This window comes from Hypanus sabinus, chromosome 8, assembly GCF_030144855.1.
Source record: "Hypanus sabinus isolate sHypSab1 chromosome 8, sHypSab1.hap1, whole genome shotgun sequence".
In the NCBI taxonomy this organism is placed as follows: Eukaryota; Metazoa; Chordata; class Chondrichthyes; order Myliobatiformes; family Dasyatidae; genus Hypanus; species Hypanus sabinus.
The window spans coordinates 112,408,861-112,427,908 of record NC_082713.1 but is presented as its reverse complement, the minus strand read 5'-3'; the positions used below and the strand labels follow the sequence as shown (position 1 = coordinate 112,427,908).

The 19,048-nt window shown below is 43.2% G+C and overlaps 1 protein-coding gene across 3 annotated transcripts in view; it reads left to right on the top strand.

The window, feature by feature from the left end:
* The window catches only part of stab2 (stabilin 2), a 292,259-nt gene that overhangs the window by 196,709 nt on the left and 76,502 nt on the right, over positions 1-19,048 (top strand). For all 3 annotated transcript variants that reach the window (XM_059977629.1, XM_059977628.1, XM_059977630.1), the window contains exons 31-37: positions 3,944-4,021; positions 6,535-6,633; positions 7,222-7,320; positions 10,254-10,385; positions 11,943-12,071; positions 15,229-15,285; positions 15,386-15,481. In XM_059977629.1, the coding sequence (XP_059833612.1) occupies positions 3,944-4,021; positions 6,535-6,633; positions 7,222-7,320; positions 10,254-10,385; positions 11,943-12,071; positions 15,229-15,285; positions 15,386-15,481 (690 nt within the window). The remainder of the gene's footprint in view (positions 1-3,943; positions 4,022-6,534; positions 6,634-7,221; positions 7,321-10,253; positions 10,386-11,942; positions 12,072-15,228; positions 15,286-15,385; positions 15,482-19,048) is intronic.

Sequence of the window (19,048 nt, the reverse complement as noted above, 5' to 3'; positions counted from 1 at the left end):
TTTCCTGTAGGTAGGTGACCAAAACTGTGCACCATACACCAGATTGGCCCCCAGCAATGTCTTATACAACCTCAATATTACATCCCAACTCCCATAATCAATATATTGGTTTATGAGGCCAATGTGCCAAAAGATCTCTTTATGACCTTTTGTGACAACACTTTCAAGGAATTGTGGATCTGTATTCCCAGATCCCATCCCATTCTCATTTAAAACACTGTTACCTAAATATTGGATTGAATTATTTTTTTCAAATAAAATTGGTTTAAATTGAATTCTTGCCTTTATAGTGGAAACATTGAGTTCAAGGCTCAGGGAGTTATGTTACACCTTTATAAAACTGATTATCCCACATCTGGAGTATTGCATTAATTTCTGGTTGCCCCATTATAGGAAGAATGTGGCGGCTTTGGAGAGGGTGCAGAAGAGGTTTACCCGGATGCTGCCTGGGTTAGAGGGTGTGGCATGGGGAGATGTTAGAGAGACTAGATATTCTGCCTCTAGAGGTGCTGCTTATCTTGCATGTAGTTTGTTTTGTACAAACATCACTTCCAGTTCATAAGTTGCTTTTTACATCATAACTTGTCCGGGTTAATTTGGATTTCAACTTGAAGCACACATGGTAGAAAGATACTGATCTCCACCCACAATTTATTTGCCCTTGAAACAGCAATATCATTTCACAAGTTTTTTTCATTAAAGACCCTGAAGAAAGCTTCTGGCTCAGATGATTTTTGAGGTGTTTAACTCCCTGTCTAGCCTTGTACACGATGCACTGTGAGGGCATTAGACTCTAGCCTTGTACACGATGCACTGTGAGGGCATTAGACTCTAGCCTTGTACACGATGCACTGTGAGGGCATTAGACTCTAGCCTTGTACACGATGCACTGTGAGGGCATTAGACTCTAGCCTTGTACACGATGCACTGTGAGGGCATTAGACTCTAGCCTTGTACACGATGCACTGTGAGGGCATTAGACTCTAGCCTTGTACACGATGCACTGTGAGGGCATTAGACTCTAGCCTTGTACACAATGCACTGTGAGGGCATTAGACTCTAGCCTTGTACACGATGCACTGTGAGGGCATTAGACTCTAGCCTTGTACACGATGCACTGTGAGGGCATTAGACTCCAGGGCTGACTAAGAGTGTGTGGAATCTGAGGGAAAATCTGACAGAAGTTTCTAAAATAACCAGAGGCATAAATAGGCTAGAGAGCTGGCACCTTTCGCCCAGGGTCAATGTCTAATACCAGAGGTCCTGCATTTACGTGTGAGGGGAAAGGTTCAAAGAATTGCGAGACTTGTTTCCTTTTAAAAGGAGATCGTTGTGTACCTGGAATGTGTTGCCGGGAGTAATGCTGGCGGAAAATATGACAGAGATTTAAAATAGACTCTTAGGTTGTCTCATGGATGCACCGAGAATGGAGAAGTATGGACTTTGTGTGGATAGACAGGATTAGTTTAATTAAGCATTAGATTACAGATTTGTTTAGTTTGCCTAATTAGTTTGCCAAACAGCCTCTCCCTGTGTTGGACTCTTTATGTTCTAAATTAATTATGCCAAGTTCAACAGTTTGTGAATATTTCTGAATGGAAACAACAGGAGTCTCTGATAGCAAAGTTCGCAGCCGGCTTTCGCCTTGCCAGAGACTATCAGAATCAGAATTAGGTTTATTATCACTGGCATGTGACGTGAAATTTGTTAACTTAGCAGCAGCAGTTCAATACAATACATAATCTAGCAGAAAGAGAAAAACATAAATAAAACATAATAATAAATAAACAAGTAAATCAATTATGTATATTGAATAGATTTTTTAAATGTGTAAAAACAGAAATGCTGTATATTAAAAAAGTAAGGTAGTGTTCATGGGTTCAATGTCCATTTAGGAATTGGATGGCAGAGGGAAAGAAGCTGTTCCTGAATCACTGAGTGTGTGCCTTCAGGCTCCTGTATCTCCTGCCTGATGGTAACAGTGAGAAACCGGCATGCCCTGGGTGTTGGAGGTCCTTAATAATGGACGCTGCTTTTCTGAGATACCCCTCCGTAAAGGTGTCCTGGGTACTTTGTAGGCTAGTACCCAAGATGGAGCTGACTAGATATACAACCTTCTGCAGATTCTTTTGATGCACTCCGAAGACAGGATCTCAGAAGTGTTGTAGTGAGGGGCTGCCACCAACAGGTGGAGAGTAGGCAAAGTCTGTAATGCACACCTGGCCCAGGTGAGGGGAGGTGTGCAGCATTTGTGGGTTGGGTGGAGTGTGATCTGACCTGAAAGGCTCCTGATAAAGATTCTTAGCTTAGCATAGTGGTTAGCATAACACTATCTCAGCGCCGGTGACCCAGGTTCAAATCAGCCACTTACTGTAAGGAGTTTGTACGTTTGTCCTCCAGGTGCTCCAGTTTTCTTTCACTTTCCAAAGACGTACAGGTATAGGTTACTTAGTCACATGGGTGTAATTAGCCAGCACAGGTCATTGGTCCTGAAAAGCCTGTTACTGATAAACAGATAGATTGACAGATAGATAGATTCAAGGGATACAGACTTTTATTAGTAAGGAGGAATTCTATTGCCCATCTCCGGTTGCCCTTGAGTGAGCTGCCTTCTTGTACGACTGCAGTTCTCGAGGTCTGGGTACACGCACAGTGCTGTTAGATGGAGAGTTCCAGGATTTTGAAGGGGTATTTCTAATTCATACTGGCTTGTGGCTTGGAAGGCAATTTCCAGGGATGGTGTTCTCTTTGCCTTTGCTGTCCTTGTCCTTCCATTTGGTAAAGGTGGTGAGTTTGAACAGTGTCAAAGGAGTCTCGGTGAATTGCTGCTGTGCACCCTGTCAGTACAAACTGTAGCTACTGTGCTTTGGTGGCGGAGTAAGTGAACGGTTGCGGGTGGCTGGGGTGTCTATCAAGTGGACTGCTATATTCTGTATTGAGAAAGGGAAGGGTATAAACTCAAAGTTTATGTTTATAGTTAATTATACCAATGTAGCTGCTTTCATTATTATCACATCTGAAACATTGGGCTCACTCAGGGTCATTTCCATTGTCTTAAAGTGGAAATGAATAGAAGTTTTAAATACAAGTGACGTGATGAGGATAAAAACAGTATCTCAGAACATAACAGTTCACACAAACAGTGAGCCTAGTTAAAGGGTCCTTCCGGATGGTGGGATTATGTAACCAGTTAGAATGGTTTCTCATTGCCTTGTACTAATTGTTGCCTAACCTCAGCTATGAGCAGGCTTTAGGTGTCTACCTACAGAGGGGACAAAGGATGAGGAAGATTCCCTCAGATAAACCGAGGTCTCCCTCTCCCCTCTTTGTGTCATTTACTGGGAGCAGTGTATATGAAGGTCCCAAAGCAGTGCTGAGGATCCCTACCATCCATCCCTCGATCTCTTTGACCCACTCCAGTCAGCGAGGAGGTACAGGAGCACCAGGACTAGGACTGTCAGACTGGGTAACAGCTTCTCCCCTCAGGCTGTGAGACTATTAAATACCCTGCCAGCACCGAGGTCGCGTCACTAGCACAGCAAGTTGTTAATGTTTACTCTTTACCTGTGCTGCACAATTCACATGCATTTTGAATTATATTTTATTAATTTATTTGTGGTAATATTTTGTTTTATGTGCTGTGTGTGATATATGTGTGATATAGTGCACCATGGTCTGGAGGAACTTTGTTTCATTTGGTTGTATATATGTACAGTCAGAGGACAATAAACTTGAACTTGAAACCTATACACCTAATAGATTCACAAGAGGCTCAGTGCACTAATTTATCATACACCCAGTACATGTACTAAGTCCAGGGAGAAAACAGTGAAGGAGAAGTTTTGCTGGTAATTTACACTTGACTCGCCAGAATTATACGGTCATGACTACAATTTATGCCCTGGTTGTACTTAACTTTAATTAACTTTTTTTGTTTTTCCAGAAAGCCACGATAGGAGGTGCAAACCTACTCAATCCTGATATAGCATTAACAAATGGGATTATGCACGTCATTGATAAGGTATAGTCAATGTTCACAGTGCATCATGCTTCCTGTCTGATAATAGATTTCCTCCTTACTAATAAAATGTATATATTGTGAATGAGACCATTTAAAATACATGGAACTGACAAGTGATTCTTAAGAATTAGCTGTGATTCATTAGTTGCTAAATATAGCCAAATTACACATGTTCCTGTACACTATTTGTTTTGGATGTTTTTCAAAATTATCAAAAAATGAATTTAGTATCAATTGCAACCTAGTAAACAAATTGAGTGTGAGTGTTGAGCTCACAACTCGGCCTCGTAAAAAAAAAGAAGCAACTGCGCTGTGAGGAGGACGTGGGGGACCACTCAGAATCTTTCCTCCAAGACAACCACGTGAAAAAGAAGTTGGCGCTGAGGATCTGGCAGAGTATGGCACACAAAACAAAACAAATTGTATATATTTCTGTATTTATTAGACCAACAAAAAACACAAGAAACAGAAACTGGGGTAAGTCACACCTTACACCATTTGCAACTTTCAACCAAAGCTGACTCTTAGCACAAGTTTCTTGCACCAAACTTTGATTTCCTTCATATCTCCATCTGTAATATACTTAGAAACTGGGCCACCAGAGTTTTCTTGGGAAGATTATTCCAAAAATCTAACCATCATTTGGACATTTATTCTTAACTCTGTTCAGATATTAAGATGTGATAGCCAAAGCCTGGGGCTGTGAATCCATCGGGAAAGACAAGTTGAACTGATTTGACTTTATTTCTTAAATCCTTCACATACATGAGGAGTAAAAATCTTTACGTTACATCTCTGTCTAAATGTGCAATGTTCAATCATAGTAATTTATAATAATAAATAAAACAGTCATGTAGCATAGAGTACACTCAAATCAGCGTGAGTTAATCAGTCTGATGGCCTGGTGGAAGAAGCTGTCCCGGAGCCTGTTGGTCCTGGCTTTTATGCTGCGGTACCGTTTCACGGATGGTAGCAGCTGGAATAGATTGTGGTTGGGGTGACTCAGATCCCCAGTGACCCTATGGGCACTATTTACACATCTGTCCTTGTAAATATCCTGAATCATGGGAAGTTCACAATTACAGATACACCGGGCTGTCTGCACAACTCTCTGCAGAGTCCTGGGATTGAGGGAAGTACAGTTCCCATACCAGGCAGCGATGCAGCCAGTCAGGATGCTCTCGACTGTGCCCCTGTAGAAAGTTTCTAGGACCCATTGTCTGTGAGTCCAGATCAACTGGAGGCTGAAGGCCTGGTGCTGACCAGTCCTGGGGTTGAAGGACTGTGTCTGTGTCTGTGAGGGCATGGGTTGATGATCGGAGGGTGGTGTGAAGAACAGGGCTTGTTTTGCTGTCGTCCTGTTGTTGCTGCCTGAATTGTTCTGCTGAACATTGTGGGCATGCTGTGTTGGCATAGGTAGCAACACCGGCTTGGGTTGTGTTGGTTGTTAATGGAAATCACACATTTCACTGTATGTTTCGATGTACATGTGACAAATAAGTGAATCTGAATTTGAATGGCCACTTCCTTTGAGTCCTTCTCTGTTTTCTCAAAGGAGCACTGTATTGAAGAAGAGCCCTTGGCAAGTTGTCGATATTTAACTCTTCACTGGTAACAGTGAAATGGAACTTAGTCATTGATCCATCTTGTCCACGAGTGGAGGAACTACTGAATTCAGGAACGTCAGATTTGGAAGAATGTGGATATTCTGGTGAATGAGTTCTGGTGGAGGGGAGTCTGAGGGGAAACCTGATGGGGGTTTGAGGTTATGAGAGGCATAGGTAGAGTAGATGTCAAAAATGCCTCATATTGGAGGGCATGCAGTTTAGATGAAGGTGGCGGGGGGAGTTCACGGGAGATGTGTGGGCAAATTTCCTCCACGTAGAACGGTGGGTGCTTGGAATGTGCTGTCAAGAGTGGTATGGGGAGAAACGTAATGGAACAACGGTTCTGAACCTTTTTTGTGCCATGGAGCCTTATCATCAACTGAGGGGTCCGTGGACCCCAGGTTGGGAAAGTCAGCAAGATTGGAAAGGAAGGGGAGGAGAGGGGAGAGAATACTGATGCACATGAATGTGCAGAGAATGGAGGGATACGGCCTTTGTGAAAGCAGAAGGAATTATTTAATCAAGCATTTAATTAGGTTTCCACACCATAATAGGCTCTGTTGTACTTTTCTACATTCTGAGTTTATTACCCTTGCCTAGAGGTCTCTGCGTATGGAATCTTGCTATGTAAAATTAGCTGCTGTGTTCCTTGCATTACAGCAGAGGCTAAATTTCAAAGTAATTAAGGTGTGTTGGGATATTCTGTGAAAGTAGGTGTACATGGTTAATGTACATTAACCAACCCTTTATCTCCCAATACTCAGATCCCATTCTCTCACAATGAAATCTTCACGTATCCATAAATTTAGAAGCAAATTAATTAAAGACACCATTACAAACACAGATTTGGATCATTTCAGGCCAATATTCTTCATGGCATTGTAACAACAGCTCTTGATATTGTAGGTTCTAATACCCGAACAAGAAATGAGTGATGCACCAGTCAGTCTGCTGTCAAGACTGGACCAGATGCCCGATTACTCTCGCTTCAAAGAGATGATAAAGGTAAGACCATTATAGAGCCCAGATGATCATGAAGTACTACTACTCACAATGGCTGCATGGAAGCAAGTCAAAAATGTTAAATTGCTTAAGCATAGACACGAGATTCTGCAGATGCTGGGTATCCAGATAAATAGGCACAAAATGCTGGAGGAGCTCAGCAAGTCAGCCAACATCTATGGAGACGAATAAACCGTTGATATTTCAGGCTGAGATCCTTCGTCAGGACTGGAAAGAAAGGGGGAAGAAGCCAGAATAACAAGATAGGGTGAGGGGTACGAGTACAAGCTGGCAGGCGATAGGTGAAACCAGGTGAGGGGGTAGGTGGGGGAGGAGGGACAAAGTGAGAATCTGGGGGAGGGGGTGATAAGTGGAAGAAGTAAAGGACTGAGAAAGAAGGAGCCTGATAGGAGAGGAGAATGGACCATGGGAGAAAGGGAAGGAGGAGGGGCACCAGCTGGAGGTGATGGGCAGCTGAGGAGATGAGAAGGGGTAAGAGGGGACGCGGAATGGAGAATGGAAAAACAGAGAAGAGGGAGGAGGGAAAATGATCAGGTCTTAAAGATGCCTATTTTTCTGCTTCATCAACAGAACTTGACACAGATTGAGAGTGCGAGCACCTACACTGTCTACCCGCCAAACAACGAGGCCATTGAGAAGTATCTCAAGGAGAAAGGCATTGATACTCTGGTATGTTTCTTACCAGGGCAAGTCATGAAACTGAAATTAAACGTGGAACTTCCAAGACAAAGCCAGAATAAGATAAGCATGATAAAGACATTCCTGAACTCACATGGCTGATTCCTATGAACAATTTCATTCATGATTAGTTCTAAATAATTACAACAAAGGAACACAGGTTCTGTGAAGATGAAGTAATATCCAAGGAATGGTCCAGCGTGCAGGAAAACGTCAGGGCTGGAATAGCCCATCCCCCCTACGTGGTCTCCAGTCCTTGATTGAACCTATGAGAGCAAAGTAATTCATCCTTAAGTGCTACTGAAATAAACTGCACACCAGCTCACTGCACCTATGCTCCTTGCCTTTCTTAAGTATCTTTATTTTTAAATTTAAACAGATCATATCCATTAAATATTCCTGGGGGTGATGTCTGCCCCGTTTCATGAGACCACAGGACATAGGAGAGGAATTGGGACTTTTGGCCCCTTGACTCTGCTCCACCATTCCATCTTAGCTGATTTATTAACCCTCTCAATCCCATTCTCCTGCCTTCTCCCCCCATAACCTTTGATGCTCTGACTAATCAAAAGCCTAACAATCTCCGCATTAAATACACCCAACGACTTGGCCTCCACAGCTGTCTGTGGCAACGAATTCCACAGATTCACTACCCCTTGGCTAAAGAAATTCCTCTTCATCTCTGTTCTAAAGGGACATCTTTCTATTCTAAGCCTGTGCCCTCTGGTCCTAGACTCCCCCACTACAGGAAACATCCTCTCCACTTCCACTCTATCTAGGCCTATCAATATTCAATAGGTTTCAATGAAATCCCCCCCTCATTCTTCTAAACTCCAGCAAATGCAGGACCCGACCATCAAATACTCCTCAAACATTAACCCTTTCATTCTTGGTATCATTCTCATGTACCTCCTCTAGACCTCTCCCATGCTGGCTTATCCTTCCTTAGAATAGGGGCCCTAAACTGCTTGCAATTCTTCAAGTGTGGTCTGATCAATGCCTTATAAATCCTCAGCAATACGTTCATCCAATGGCTCTAACTGTTTCTCTCTCCACATCCACAGTCTACAAAAGTAGTTGCTTTTGACTGATAATTGCCCCTGTGAAAATCAGTAGCTTTCTATAAAGCTACTGAAGAAACCCTTGCCTCATTGCTAAAATAAATTAATAGTAAACAATGTAGAAATATGGAAAATAGGAGCAGGAGTCAGCCACTCAAACCTCTGAATCCGCTCCACCCCTCAGGGTCATTGTGGTTGATCAGCTCAATTCAATACCATGGTCCCACCATCTCACCATCTCACCATATCCCTTGTTCTCCCCATGAGTCTTCGTAGACCCGGTGTGGATGAGTGTGTGCCCTCGAGAACATACCGGACATAACCAAACCAAAAAGCCATGGATGAACCAAGAGATTCATAGTCTGCTGAGGGTTAGATCTGTGGCATTCATGATCAGCGGATCCAGAACTAATTAAGAAGTCCAGGTACAACCTATGAAAGGCTATTTTAAGAGAGAAGAAATAACTCCAATTGAAATTAGAGATGGAAATCAAACAGACAGACAGACATACTTTATTGATCCTGAGAGAAATTGGGTTTGGATGTATGTTAGGTCTGGCAGGGCTTGTAGGCCATTGCTTCCTACAAGGTGAAAACTAACATCATGAATGGCTGTGATGTTTCACTCCCAGGTGAGCTCAGTGCCTTTCATGCACACTTTGAGAGGAAGAATGGAACTGTACCAGTGCCCGAGAAGAGCAGGGTGAGCTGCCTCAGTGACTATTGCCCATTTGCACTCCCATCCTGAATCAACTCCTGACTAAGTATAGACCTGGACCATCTGCAGTTTGCCTATCGCCACAATAGGTCAACATCATTTGCAGTCTCACTGGCTCCCCACTTGGCCTTGGATCACCTGGACAACAGCAATGCCTACATCAGGCTGCTGCTCAACTAATCAACGAGCTACAAAGCCTGGGCCTCTGTACCTCTCTCTGCAACTGGTCCTTGACTTCCTCATTGAGAGATGACAGTCAGTGCAAATCCAAAATAACATTTCCTCCTTGCTGACAATCAAATCTAGCACATCTCAAGGATGTGTGCTTAGCCACTGCTCTACTGTCTGTACACCCACAACAGTGTGGCCAGGCACAGCTCAGATGCCGCCTATAAATTTCCTGACAAAGCAGCTATTACATGTTGCAATGTACTGCTGCCGCAAAACAACAGATTTTATGACATATGCCATTGATATTAAACCTGATTCTGATTCCTTGTCACCTTCCTCGGCCTTTTCTCCTTGGAGTGACGGAGGATGAGAGGTGACCTGATAGAGGTGTATAAGATAATGAGAGGCATTTATCATGTGGATAGTCAGAGGCTTTTTTACCAGGGCTAAAATGGCCAACTTGAGAGGGCACAGTCTTAAGGTGCTCAGACGTAGGTACAGAGGGGATGTCAGGGGTAAGTTTTTTTTATGCACAGAGTTGTCAGTGTGAGGAATGGGCTACCGGTGTTGGTGGTGGAGGTGGATACAATAGGGTCTTTTAAGAGTTTCTTGGATGGGTACGTGCAGCTTAGAAAAATAGAGGGCTATGGGTAACCCTAGATAATTGTTAAAGTAAGTACATGTTCGACACAGCATTGTGGGCTGAAGGGCCTGTAGGTTTTCTATGTTTCTGGATGAGATTCTGTCAACAGTTGTGTCAACAGTAATTTTATAGATAGTGTATGAGCTGTGCCTAGCCAGATCTTTCCAATGTCTAATCTGTCCAGCTCTGAAAAAGTTTTGTAGGTTTCTAAGAGATCCTGTCTCATTCTTCCAAGCTGTAATGAATGTAAGCTTCTCTCCATGTGTCAGCTTTGCTGACCTAAGGGTTATTAAAGGATGTAGAGAATATTATCTCCTGATCTTTCTAACAGGATGAAGATTTACTCAAATACCACGTCATTCTGGATCAGAAACTGACAGAGAGTGATATGCACAATGGGATGCACCGAGAGACTATGCTCGGATTTTCATTTCAAGTTGGTTTCTTTCGAAGAAATGGCCAGGTACAGTACATGCATTGTGTGTTCAACAGTGCATCCTATGGCGTACAACGTTGACAGATAGCAGACTTCATGAATGGAGATACTAGAGGTTGAAACAGGGCTTCAAATAAAGACAAGAGCACTTTAAGGCTTCAGCTGTAAGCTCAGAGTCAATTCCCACCACTGTCTGTAAGGAGCTTGTTTGTTCTCCTGTAACCGCATGGATTTCCCCGGGTACTCCGGTTTCCTCCCGCACCCCAACGACGCTCGGGATAGGGCTAGTGAGCTGTGGGCATGCTATCTTGGCACCAGAAGCATGGCAACACTTGCGGGCTGCCCCGCACAATCCTCGCTGACGCAAGTGACACATCTCACCGTATGTTTCGATGTAAATGTGACGAATAAACTTGCCTTTTAATTTAAACTAAGTGCATGCATAAATTAAGAGTGAAAACAAACTGACCTAAGCACTGGGTTTGGCTGTAGTAAGCTAGCAGACAGTGTGGAACATCTGGGGATGTAGCTAGCCATGAAGAGCGATTGCACAGACCAGTTACGTCACTGGCTGGCATAGGTTTCCTAATAAAAGGAATGGTGTGGACAAGCAGAACCATAACTTTCCTCCCTCCTCACCAATGACAGACAATTTATTAAAATTGTACAGCTTGCTCCATAATATTAAGAATATACCTGCATGCTAGAGGTGAAAGATAGCTTTATTTGTCACAAGTACATCAAAACATTGAAATATACAGTGAAATGTATAGTTTACGTCAGCAATCTACACTGTCTGAGGGTGTCACCATGCCTTCAGCACCAGTACAGTGTGCCCACAACTCACCGGCATGTGTTTGGAATTTGCAAGGAAACTGGAGGAAGCCCACACGGTCATGAGGAGGAGGTACAGCCTCCTTAGAGGCAGCGGTGGGAACTGAACCCCGACTGCTGGCACTGCAAAGCGTTGTGCTAACCGCTGTGTGACCGTGGCATCCTAAGTTTGGCCAAACCGGGTGGTTTAAAAACTCTTCCCTGAAGCACAGTTGTGAAACCAAATGGGGTTTTATAGTCATGATTGCTGCCTCCGATTCCAGATTACTTAATTAATAAACTGCACTCGAATGTGAAAATATTTGCAGGAGTAGGTCACTCGGCCCCTCAAGTCTGCCCTATCATTCAGTATGATCTACGCTGGTCATAATTCCTCTTCTGTGCCAATTTCCCCATCACCCTCAATTCCTCTGACTTCCAAATATTTAACTATCTCCACCTTAAATATAGCTAATGATCTTGCCTCCACCACCCTCTGGGGCAGGGAATTCCCAAGGTTCCTTGACTCTGAGAGAAGGAGTTTACATGCACCTTGCTATGTGGAGGAGTTGATGGATGGTAGTTGAGCCAGCAACTTGCCCCTAATGTGTAAGTGACGGGGCAGGATTGGGTGAGGGAGGAGGGGGGTGGAGCTGATAAGAACATGGGAGAGTAAAAAGAAATGAATACAGGATGTGAGTGAGCTGGTTGGTTTATGATCAGTACGGCCTCTCTCTGCACTGTATCTCTCTGTGACCCTATTACTTGTAGCTCTTTGTGAATGACGCACCAGTCAACTTCACCAATGTGGAAACGGACAAAGGAATGATCCACGGACTGACAAAGGTTCTGGAGATCCAGAAAAATCGATGTGACGCCAAAGATCCCACTGTGTTACCGGTAAGAGTTCAAAGCGATTCGAAGGAGCTACTCGTAGCTCCGAATGCGGTTGTGCTCAGGTCTGTAGATGTGAAGGAGCTACTCGTAGCTCTGAACCCGGCATCTAGATCGTGCACAGGGTCTGCAACCTTCCCCCTCACCACTGCAAGTGCAAGAGGGAGCATTGGGAGAGCCACTTCCCTGATCCTCAGGAACTCGCAGTCACAAGTTATTGAACTACCCTGACTCACTAACCTGACAGCTCGTAATGAAAAAAATATTAACATTCATTCCTTATTCTTTCCTGATTCAGCAGCAAGACGTATTTGCAAACAAATGAGGCACAGTACACGTTAAAGGTTATGAGAATTTACTCTATTGAGAGTTATGTAATGCATAAAATACAGAAGGAAAGAAGAGTGATAAATAAAATAGTAAACAAGGCAAAAAATACATTACACAATCACTAAACTGTGCCACACAATATACTGCTGGAGGGAAGCTGAAGCATCCAACAGCTTTTCCATTTTCTCTGTTTCCCTCTGTCTCTCACCCCCTTCCCCTCCACCACTCTCCCCCACTTTCCCTCGGTCTCCCATTTCCTTCTCTCTTCCTCTCTCCCTCTTCCTCCCACTTCCCCCTTTCCCCTCCCCCTTCAGTGTCCTTGGCTCTTTCTCCAGCTCTTAGCAATAGTCATGAACCAGCCTAAGAGAAGATTCACAAAGAAATTGCCCATTTTCAATACCCTTCAAGATCCGTGACTCCATACTTTCCCAGGCGGACACGTATATCATTGTGGCCTACTCCCCAGTACTCTCTACTGGTACTCACACTAAATGCCCAATACGTTGCTGTGGACTGGTTCCCTTGTACTTTTCCAAAATATTCCCACATCCCAGACCAACTCCTTTTTTTCTTACAAACTTCCATATTGTGTTACACATATAACAACTCTTTCCTTACACAGCTATCAACCCTTTTCACACATGTAACGGTAGTGTTTGGGGGTACCTCTGTGAATAAGTTATATGAGACCTGATCTTTACCATATAAGGCTTGGATGAAATTGCATCAGCTTAAGTTGATATCCTGGTCAGCATGGAGAGGCTGGGCCGAAGGCCCTGTTTGCCTGCTGTATTACTCTGTCTCCATAACTGTAACAGAGAACTTCTGAATATAGCAATCGCTTTAATGTAGGCAATGTAGTGGTCACAGGTTTGTGCTAAATACGATGTGAGAATAGTCAGTTTCTCACTGGTCCCAAAGTGCCAAATGGTACCAAGAATACCAGGGAGAAGTCCCGAGCTTTTCTTGCAATTATGTCATGGGATAGCTGATATCCATCTAACAAATTAAACTGAGTTAACGTGGCCCAGCATAGTGGTACCCTTATGCTTTTCAAGAAGTTGCTTATCGTACTTCAGGAGGTTCACAATCAGAATCAGGTAGTTCTGAAATTTGTTGTTTTGTGGTAGCGGTACAGCACAGCCATAACAAATTACTATAAACTACAACAAAAACTAGTGAATAAATAGTGTGGAAAAGGAATAGTGAGGTAGTGTTCATTGTCTGTTCAGGAATCTGATGGTAGAGGGGAGGATGCATTTCCTAAAACATTGAGTATGAGTCTTCAGACTCTTGTACTTCCTCCCCAATGGTAGTGAGAAGAGGGCAAGTGCTGGATTGTGAGGGTCCTTAGTGATAGATGCTGCCCTCTTGAGGCAGTGCTTTTGGAAGGTGTCCTTGATAGTGAAGAGACTTGTATCTGTGATAGAGCTGGCTGAGTTTACAACCCTCTGAAGTTAAACCATCGGTATCAATGAATTCCAATATTGAGATTCTGGTCAAAGATATGAGTTTAATGGACTGCTGAAATTCCATCGCCTCATTAGCATTAACAATTGAAAACTTCTGACGTGAATGTGCAGAAAGAGTAATGTATAAATGTTGCCAATTTCAATTCTGAATCCATAAGGTCCATTTTGGAAAGAAACCATAAAAACTCTGGTGGGTCTAGAAGAGCAACTAATAGACTAGACAAAAAGGATCTGGTGCTTTCCTGGTATACATGACAAATGAACTCCTCTCGGGTACACCACCCGTAAGGAAGCTCAAACCCAGCCTGTGCAGGCCAAAGATGACCTGGGGGCTCAGGACAGCTGGAGCACATGGGATTCTCTGTGAATGCAAAGACGGGATGCATCACGGAGCACAGGAGGTGTATCCGTTTGGTAGTAGCAGAACATTACATTCGCAAAGGCCATAGGATTGACTTCGACTACACAAAACTACTGTGCCGCACCAATAGGTTTTGGGACTGCCTGGTGAAGGGAGCCATTGAAAAAGAATTTTAACGAAGTCAAAGGTCTCACCCTAAGCAAGAACTGGAATTTGATTGTAAACAAGGTGGGACAGGGAAAACCTGATTGGGTAAGGACCAACCAATCAAGAGGGATGAACGACAAGGGTATATATATATACTACCGGGCTAGACATACACAGGCATCATCCGTGACAAAGGTGGCAGAGTTTGTCATTGAAACGTCATTTACAATTGATTCCTGTACCTGGTTGGAAGCCTGAGAAGAGTTTATTTGTAATAGGCTACATGGAACTCACAAAGCTCTCATGTATAACTATCTCCAACCGTGTCAAAGACCCCTCAAATCCTTCCCACCAGCTCTTTGATTATCCTGTCAGACAGAGGGTAGCGCAGCGTAAGGAGAAGAACAGTCAGGATGGGTAACAGCTTCTTTCTCCAGACTGTTAGACTTAATACCCTGCCGGCGCCAAGCACACATGTACTCCCTGTCTGAATGTCTGGCTGCCTCCTCCCCATTCCCTAAATCATCGGCGCATTCTCATCCTGCTCTGGTCACTTTTCATCTTTCATTGCTGCTGTTTCACATATTTATACAACTGTTTGTTTATTATAATGAGCCAGTAACATTATCCTGCCTAATATAAGCATGCACCTCACACTTTATGTCAGCCGGTCAATCTTCAGTCCGTGCCTCTCAGGGACTTGTGCTAATATTATTTTGGGGCTGTATGTGTTGGATTGTAACTAAATGAACTGAGTTTTGCACCTTGGCCCCAGAGGAACATTGTTTCATTTAGCTGTATACACATGTATAGATGAATGACAATGAACTTAAATATTTGTTCTTTCCTAAAGGGCAGGTGCATTAATTGTCAGCAGAAACCGAACTGTCCTGCTGGATTAACCCCCATGGTAAGAACTGACTTTCCTTGTCGGAATATGATGGGAAATATTCCTCAGCTTTGGTGCAGAATTTTGTTTTATTTTTATCTTTTTATTTTTCATTCCTCAGCCGGGGAAGAGGAAGAGCTGTATCCTTGTATCATATCTACAAGGGAAGAGGTTACTCTACCTTGGATGTGCATCAACCTGTGTGCAAACTGTGATTGTAAGTAAAATTCATATCTGATATAAGGTACAAATGGAATATAGTTCATGACCAAATATATGTCATTGACAACAATCACAACCATTGTGCAAAACCTTGATCTACAATTCTAAACACAAGAGATACTGCAGATGTTGAAAATCCAGACCAACGCACACAAAATACTGAGGAATTCAGCAGCACAGGTAGTACCTATGGAGAGGCGTAAAGAATCAGCGTTTCAGGCCGTGACCCTTCCTATTAGGACTAGAAAGGAAGGGAGAAGAAGCTGAAATCCCAGCAACACAAACAAAATGCTGGTGGAACACAGCAGGCCAGGCAGCATCTATAGGAAGAAGCGCTGTCGACTTTTCGGGCCGAGACCCTTCGTCAGGACTTACTGAAAGGAAAGATAGTAAGAAATTTGAAAGTGGGGGGGGGGGGGAATGCGAAATGATAGGAGAAGACCGGAGGGGGTGGGGTGAAGCTGAGAGCTGGAAAGGTGATTGGCAAAAGGGATACAGAGCTGGAGAAGGGAAAGGATCATGGGACGGGTGGCCGAGGGAGAAAGAAAGGGGGAGGGGAGCACCAGAGGGAGATGGAGAACAGGCAGAGTGATTGGCAGAGAGAGAGAAAAAAAGGGGGAGGGAGAAATACTAAATATATCAGGGATGGGGTAAGAAGGGGAGGAGGGGCATTAACGGAAGTTAGAGAAGTCAATGTTCATGCCATCAGGTTGGAGGCTACCCAGACGGTATATAAGGTGTTATTCCTCCTGAGTGTGGCTTCATCTTGACAGTAGAGGAGGCCATGGATAGACATATCAGAATGGGAATGGGGCATTCAATGGCAGACAGAGTGTAGGTGTTCAGCGAAATAGTCTCCCAGTCTGCAGCTCTGTAATATCCTTTCCCTTCTCCAGCTCTGTATCCCTTTTGCCAATCACCTTTCCAACTCTTCACTTCACCCTACCCCTTCTGGTCTTCTCCTACCATTTTGCATTTCCCCCTCCCCCTCCTACTTTCAAATCTCTTACTATCTTTCCTTTCAGTTAGTCCTGACGAAGGGTCTCAGCTCGAAACATCAACAGCGCTTCTCCCTATAGATGCTGCCTGACCTGCTGTGTTCCACCGGCATTTTGTGTGTGTTGCTTGAATTTCCAGCATCTGCAGATTTCCTTGTGTTTGCAAGTTGAAATCCCACTTGATTCCAGAGGAAGTGATGGAGGCAGGTACAATTGCAACACTTAAGAGGCACAGGGATAGGTACACGGAGAGGAGGGTCCTGGAGGGTTATGGACTGAACTAGCTGGGAGGATGCTGTGGTTAGCATGGACTAGTTAGGCCAAATAGCCTGTGTTAATCTATGACTTATTATGAAGGGTACCTAGTGCATTAGACATTAAGGACAAGATTTGGCTTCCTGGTCTTCCAACCAAATTAGCGCCTAATGTCTACCCAGCCCTGTCCTTCTCTGGTCTATATGCACATTTCACTGATGTGAAGCTTCCTGAACCGACCAGTGTGTCTCAGTGCAGCCAGGGACTTCAGCAGGGTGAAGCTGTGAAAGCTTTTAGGGTTTTTATTAGAGGAAGATCTGCCTCTAATAAAAACCCTAAAAGCTTTCACAGCAAGCAAAACCCTCACCCCAGGCCTGTCCTTGCAAAAGCTGCAAGTGATTTTTAATTGTTTTATTCCTTCATATTTGAAAATCCTTTTTTAAAAATTAATATAAAATATAGAAGCTTCCTAACTTTCCTGAAATGCCTGTGAAAAATGCTATAGACTTATTTCTTTCCATTAATCCACTAGGTAAAGGTTTAATATCAATTATTTGAGATAAATTAGCAGCCTTACGACGGGCCCCTGTGGATAAAATTAAAATGGCATGGGAGCAGGATTTAAATACCTCCTTATCTGATGAGAGCTGGGACTCGATTCTCAAATCAGTTAACTCAACCTCTCTTTGTGCTCGCTATTGCCTTTTACAGTTTAAGATTGTTCATAGAGCCCATATGTCTAAATCTAAACTATCTCGATTCTACCCTAGCGTTAGTCCGCTCTGTGATAAATGCAAGAGGGGCGAGGCCTCTCTCATTCATATGTACTGGTTCTGTCCTAGCTTGGAGAAATTTTGGAAAGATGTCTTCACTACGTTATCATATATTCTGAATCAGCACCTAGAACCAAACCCCTTAATTGCTTTGTTCGGTTTCTGGGGAGAGACAGATTTATGTCTGAGTCCCACCAAATGCCGAATATTATCCTTTGCCTGTCTCCTGGCTAGACGCTTGATCCTCCTCAGATGGACAGATGTTGCCCTGCCCACCCATGCTCAATGGCTTAACGACATTATGGCCTGCTTGGACCTCAAAAAAATTCATTATTCAGTTCTTAATTCGGACCTAAAGTTCCATAAGGTCTGGGGACTTTTTATCGAGTACTTTCATAACCTTCCTCTTGACTAGGGTTTTTTTCTTTTCGGTCCCTTGCTTTCAGCTCCTTTTTTTCCTCTGGTAGTAGGCATTACTATCCTCTGTTGCTAAGTGTATTCACAGTCTGGGAGCTTGATTGTCCTGATTTATATTCTCTATATTGTGTTGTGGTTGGTCTGGAGTTTTTTTTTGTGTTGTGGGGCTTGGGGAGGATACTAAGTTTACTTGTCTTCAATTTAGGTGCTTTTTTTAAAATTCTCTTTCTTTGTATTATATTGTCATTGTATGCTTAATTTTGCACTGTATTAATGTTCCTCATTGTGATTTGGGGTTTTTTAATCTGTAAAATGTATAAAAAAACTAATTAAAAAATTTTAAAAATATAGAAGCTCATGAGAATCAAAATCAGGTTATTTTCTTTATATGCCATGAAATTTTTTTGTTGTTTTGTGGCAACAGTCCAGTGCAAAGACATAAAATTACTATAAATTACAAAATAATCAAATAGTTAAAAATAAAAGGTTCACAGGTTCATGGACCCTTTCAGAAATCTGGTGGTGGAGGGGAAGAAGTTGATTTTTGAATTGTTGAGTGTGGGTCTTCAGGCTCCTGAACCTTCCCCCTGATGGTAGCAACTAGAAAAAGGCATGTCCCAAATGCTGAGGGTCTTCGATGATAGACACTGCCTTCTTGAGGCATCACCTCTTGAAGACGTCCCCAATGGTGGAGAGGATTGTGGCCACAGTGGAGCTGGCTGAGTTGACAGCCTTCTACAGCTTCTTGCAATCCTGTGCAATTGAGCCTCCATACAGAGCAGATACATGTTGGAATGGTCTCCACAGTATATCAATAAAAATTTACTTGATTCTATGTAATCTACAGGTAATGTGATCCTGCAATTTAAAAAAAACAAAAAAACATTTAAAAACTTAATTAAAAATTTAGGGTAATTAAAAACAATAAAGTGAAATAATTGAAAACAAGTAGCTTGCCTTTCTTTTTCTCCTATTTCAATGAAGTTGGGGATCCTGTATCAGCATGGACTTGATACAGGGCTCCAGAGGCAGTGTCCCAGAGAAGGGTTGAGCTAGCCCGCACTCTGTCATGCTGAGCACAGCTGAAGTGTTGCATTTGGCACGGGGCAGACCCTGGAA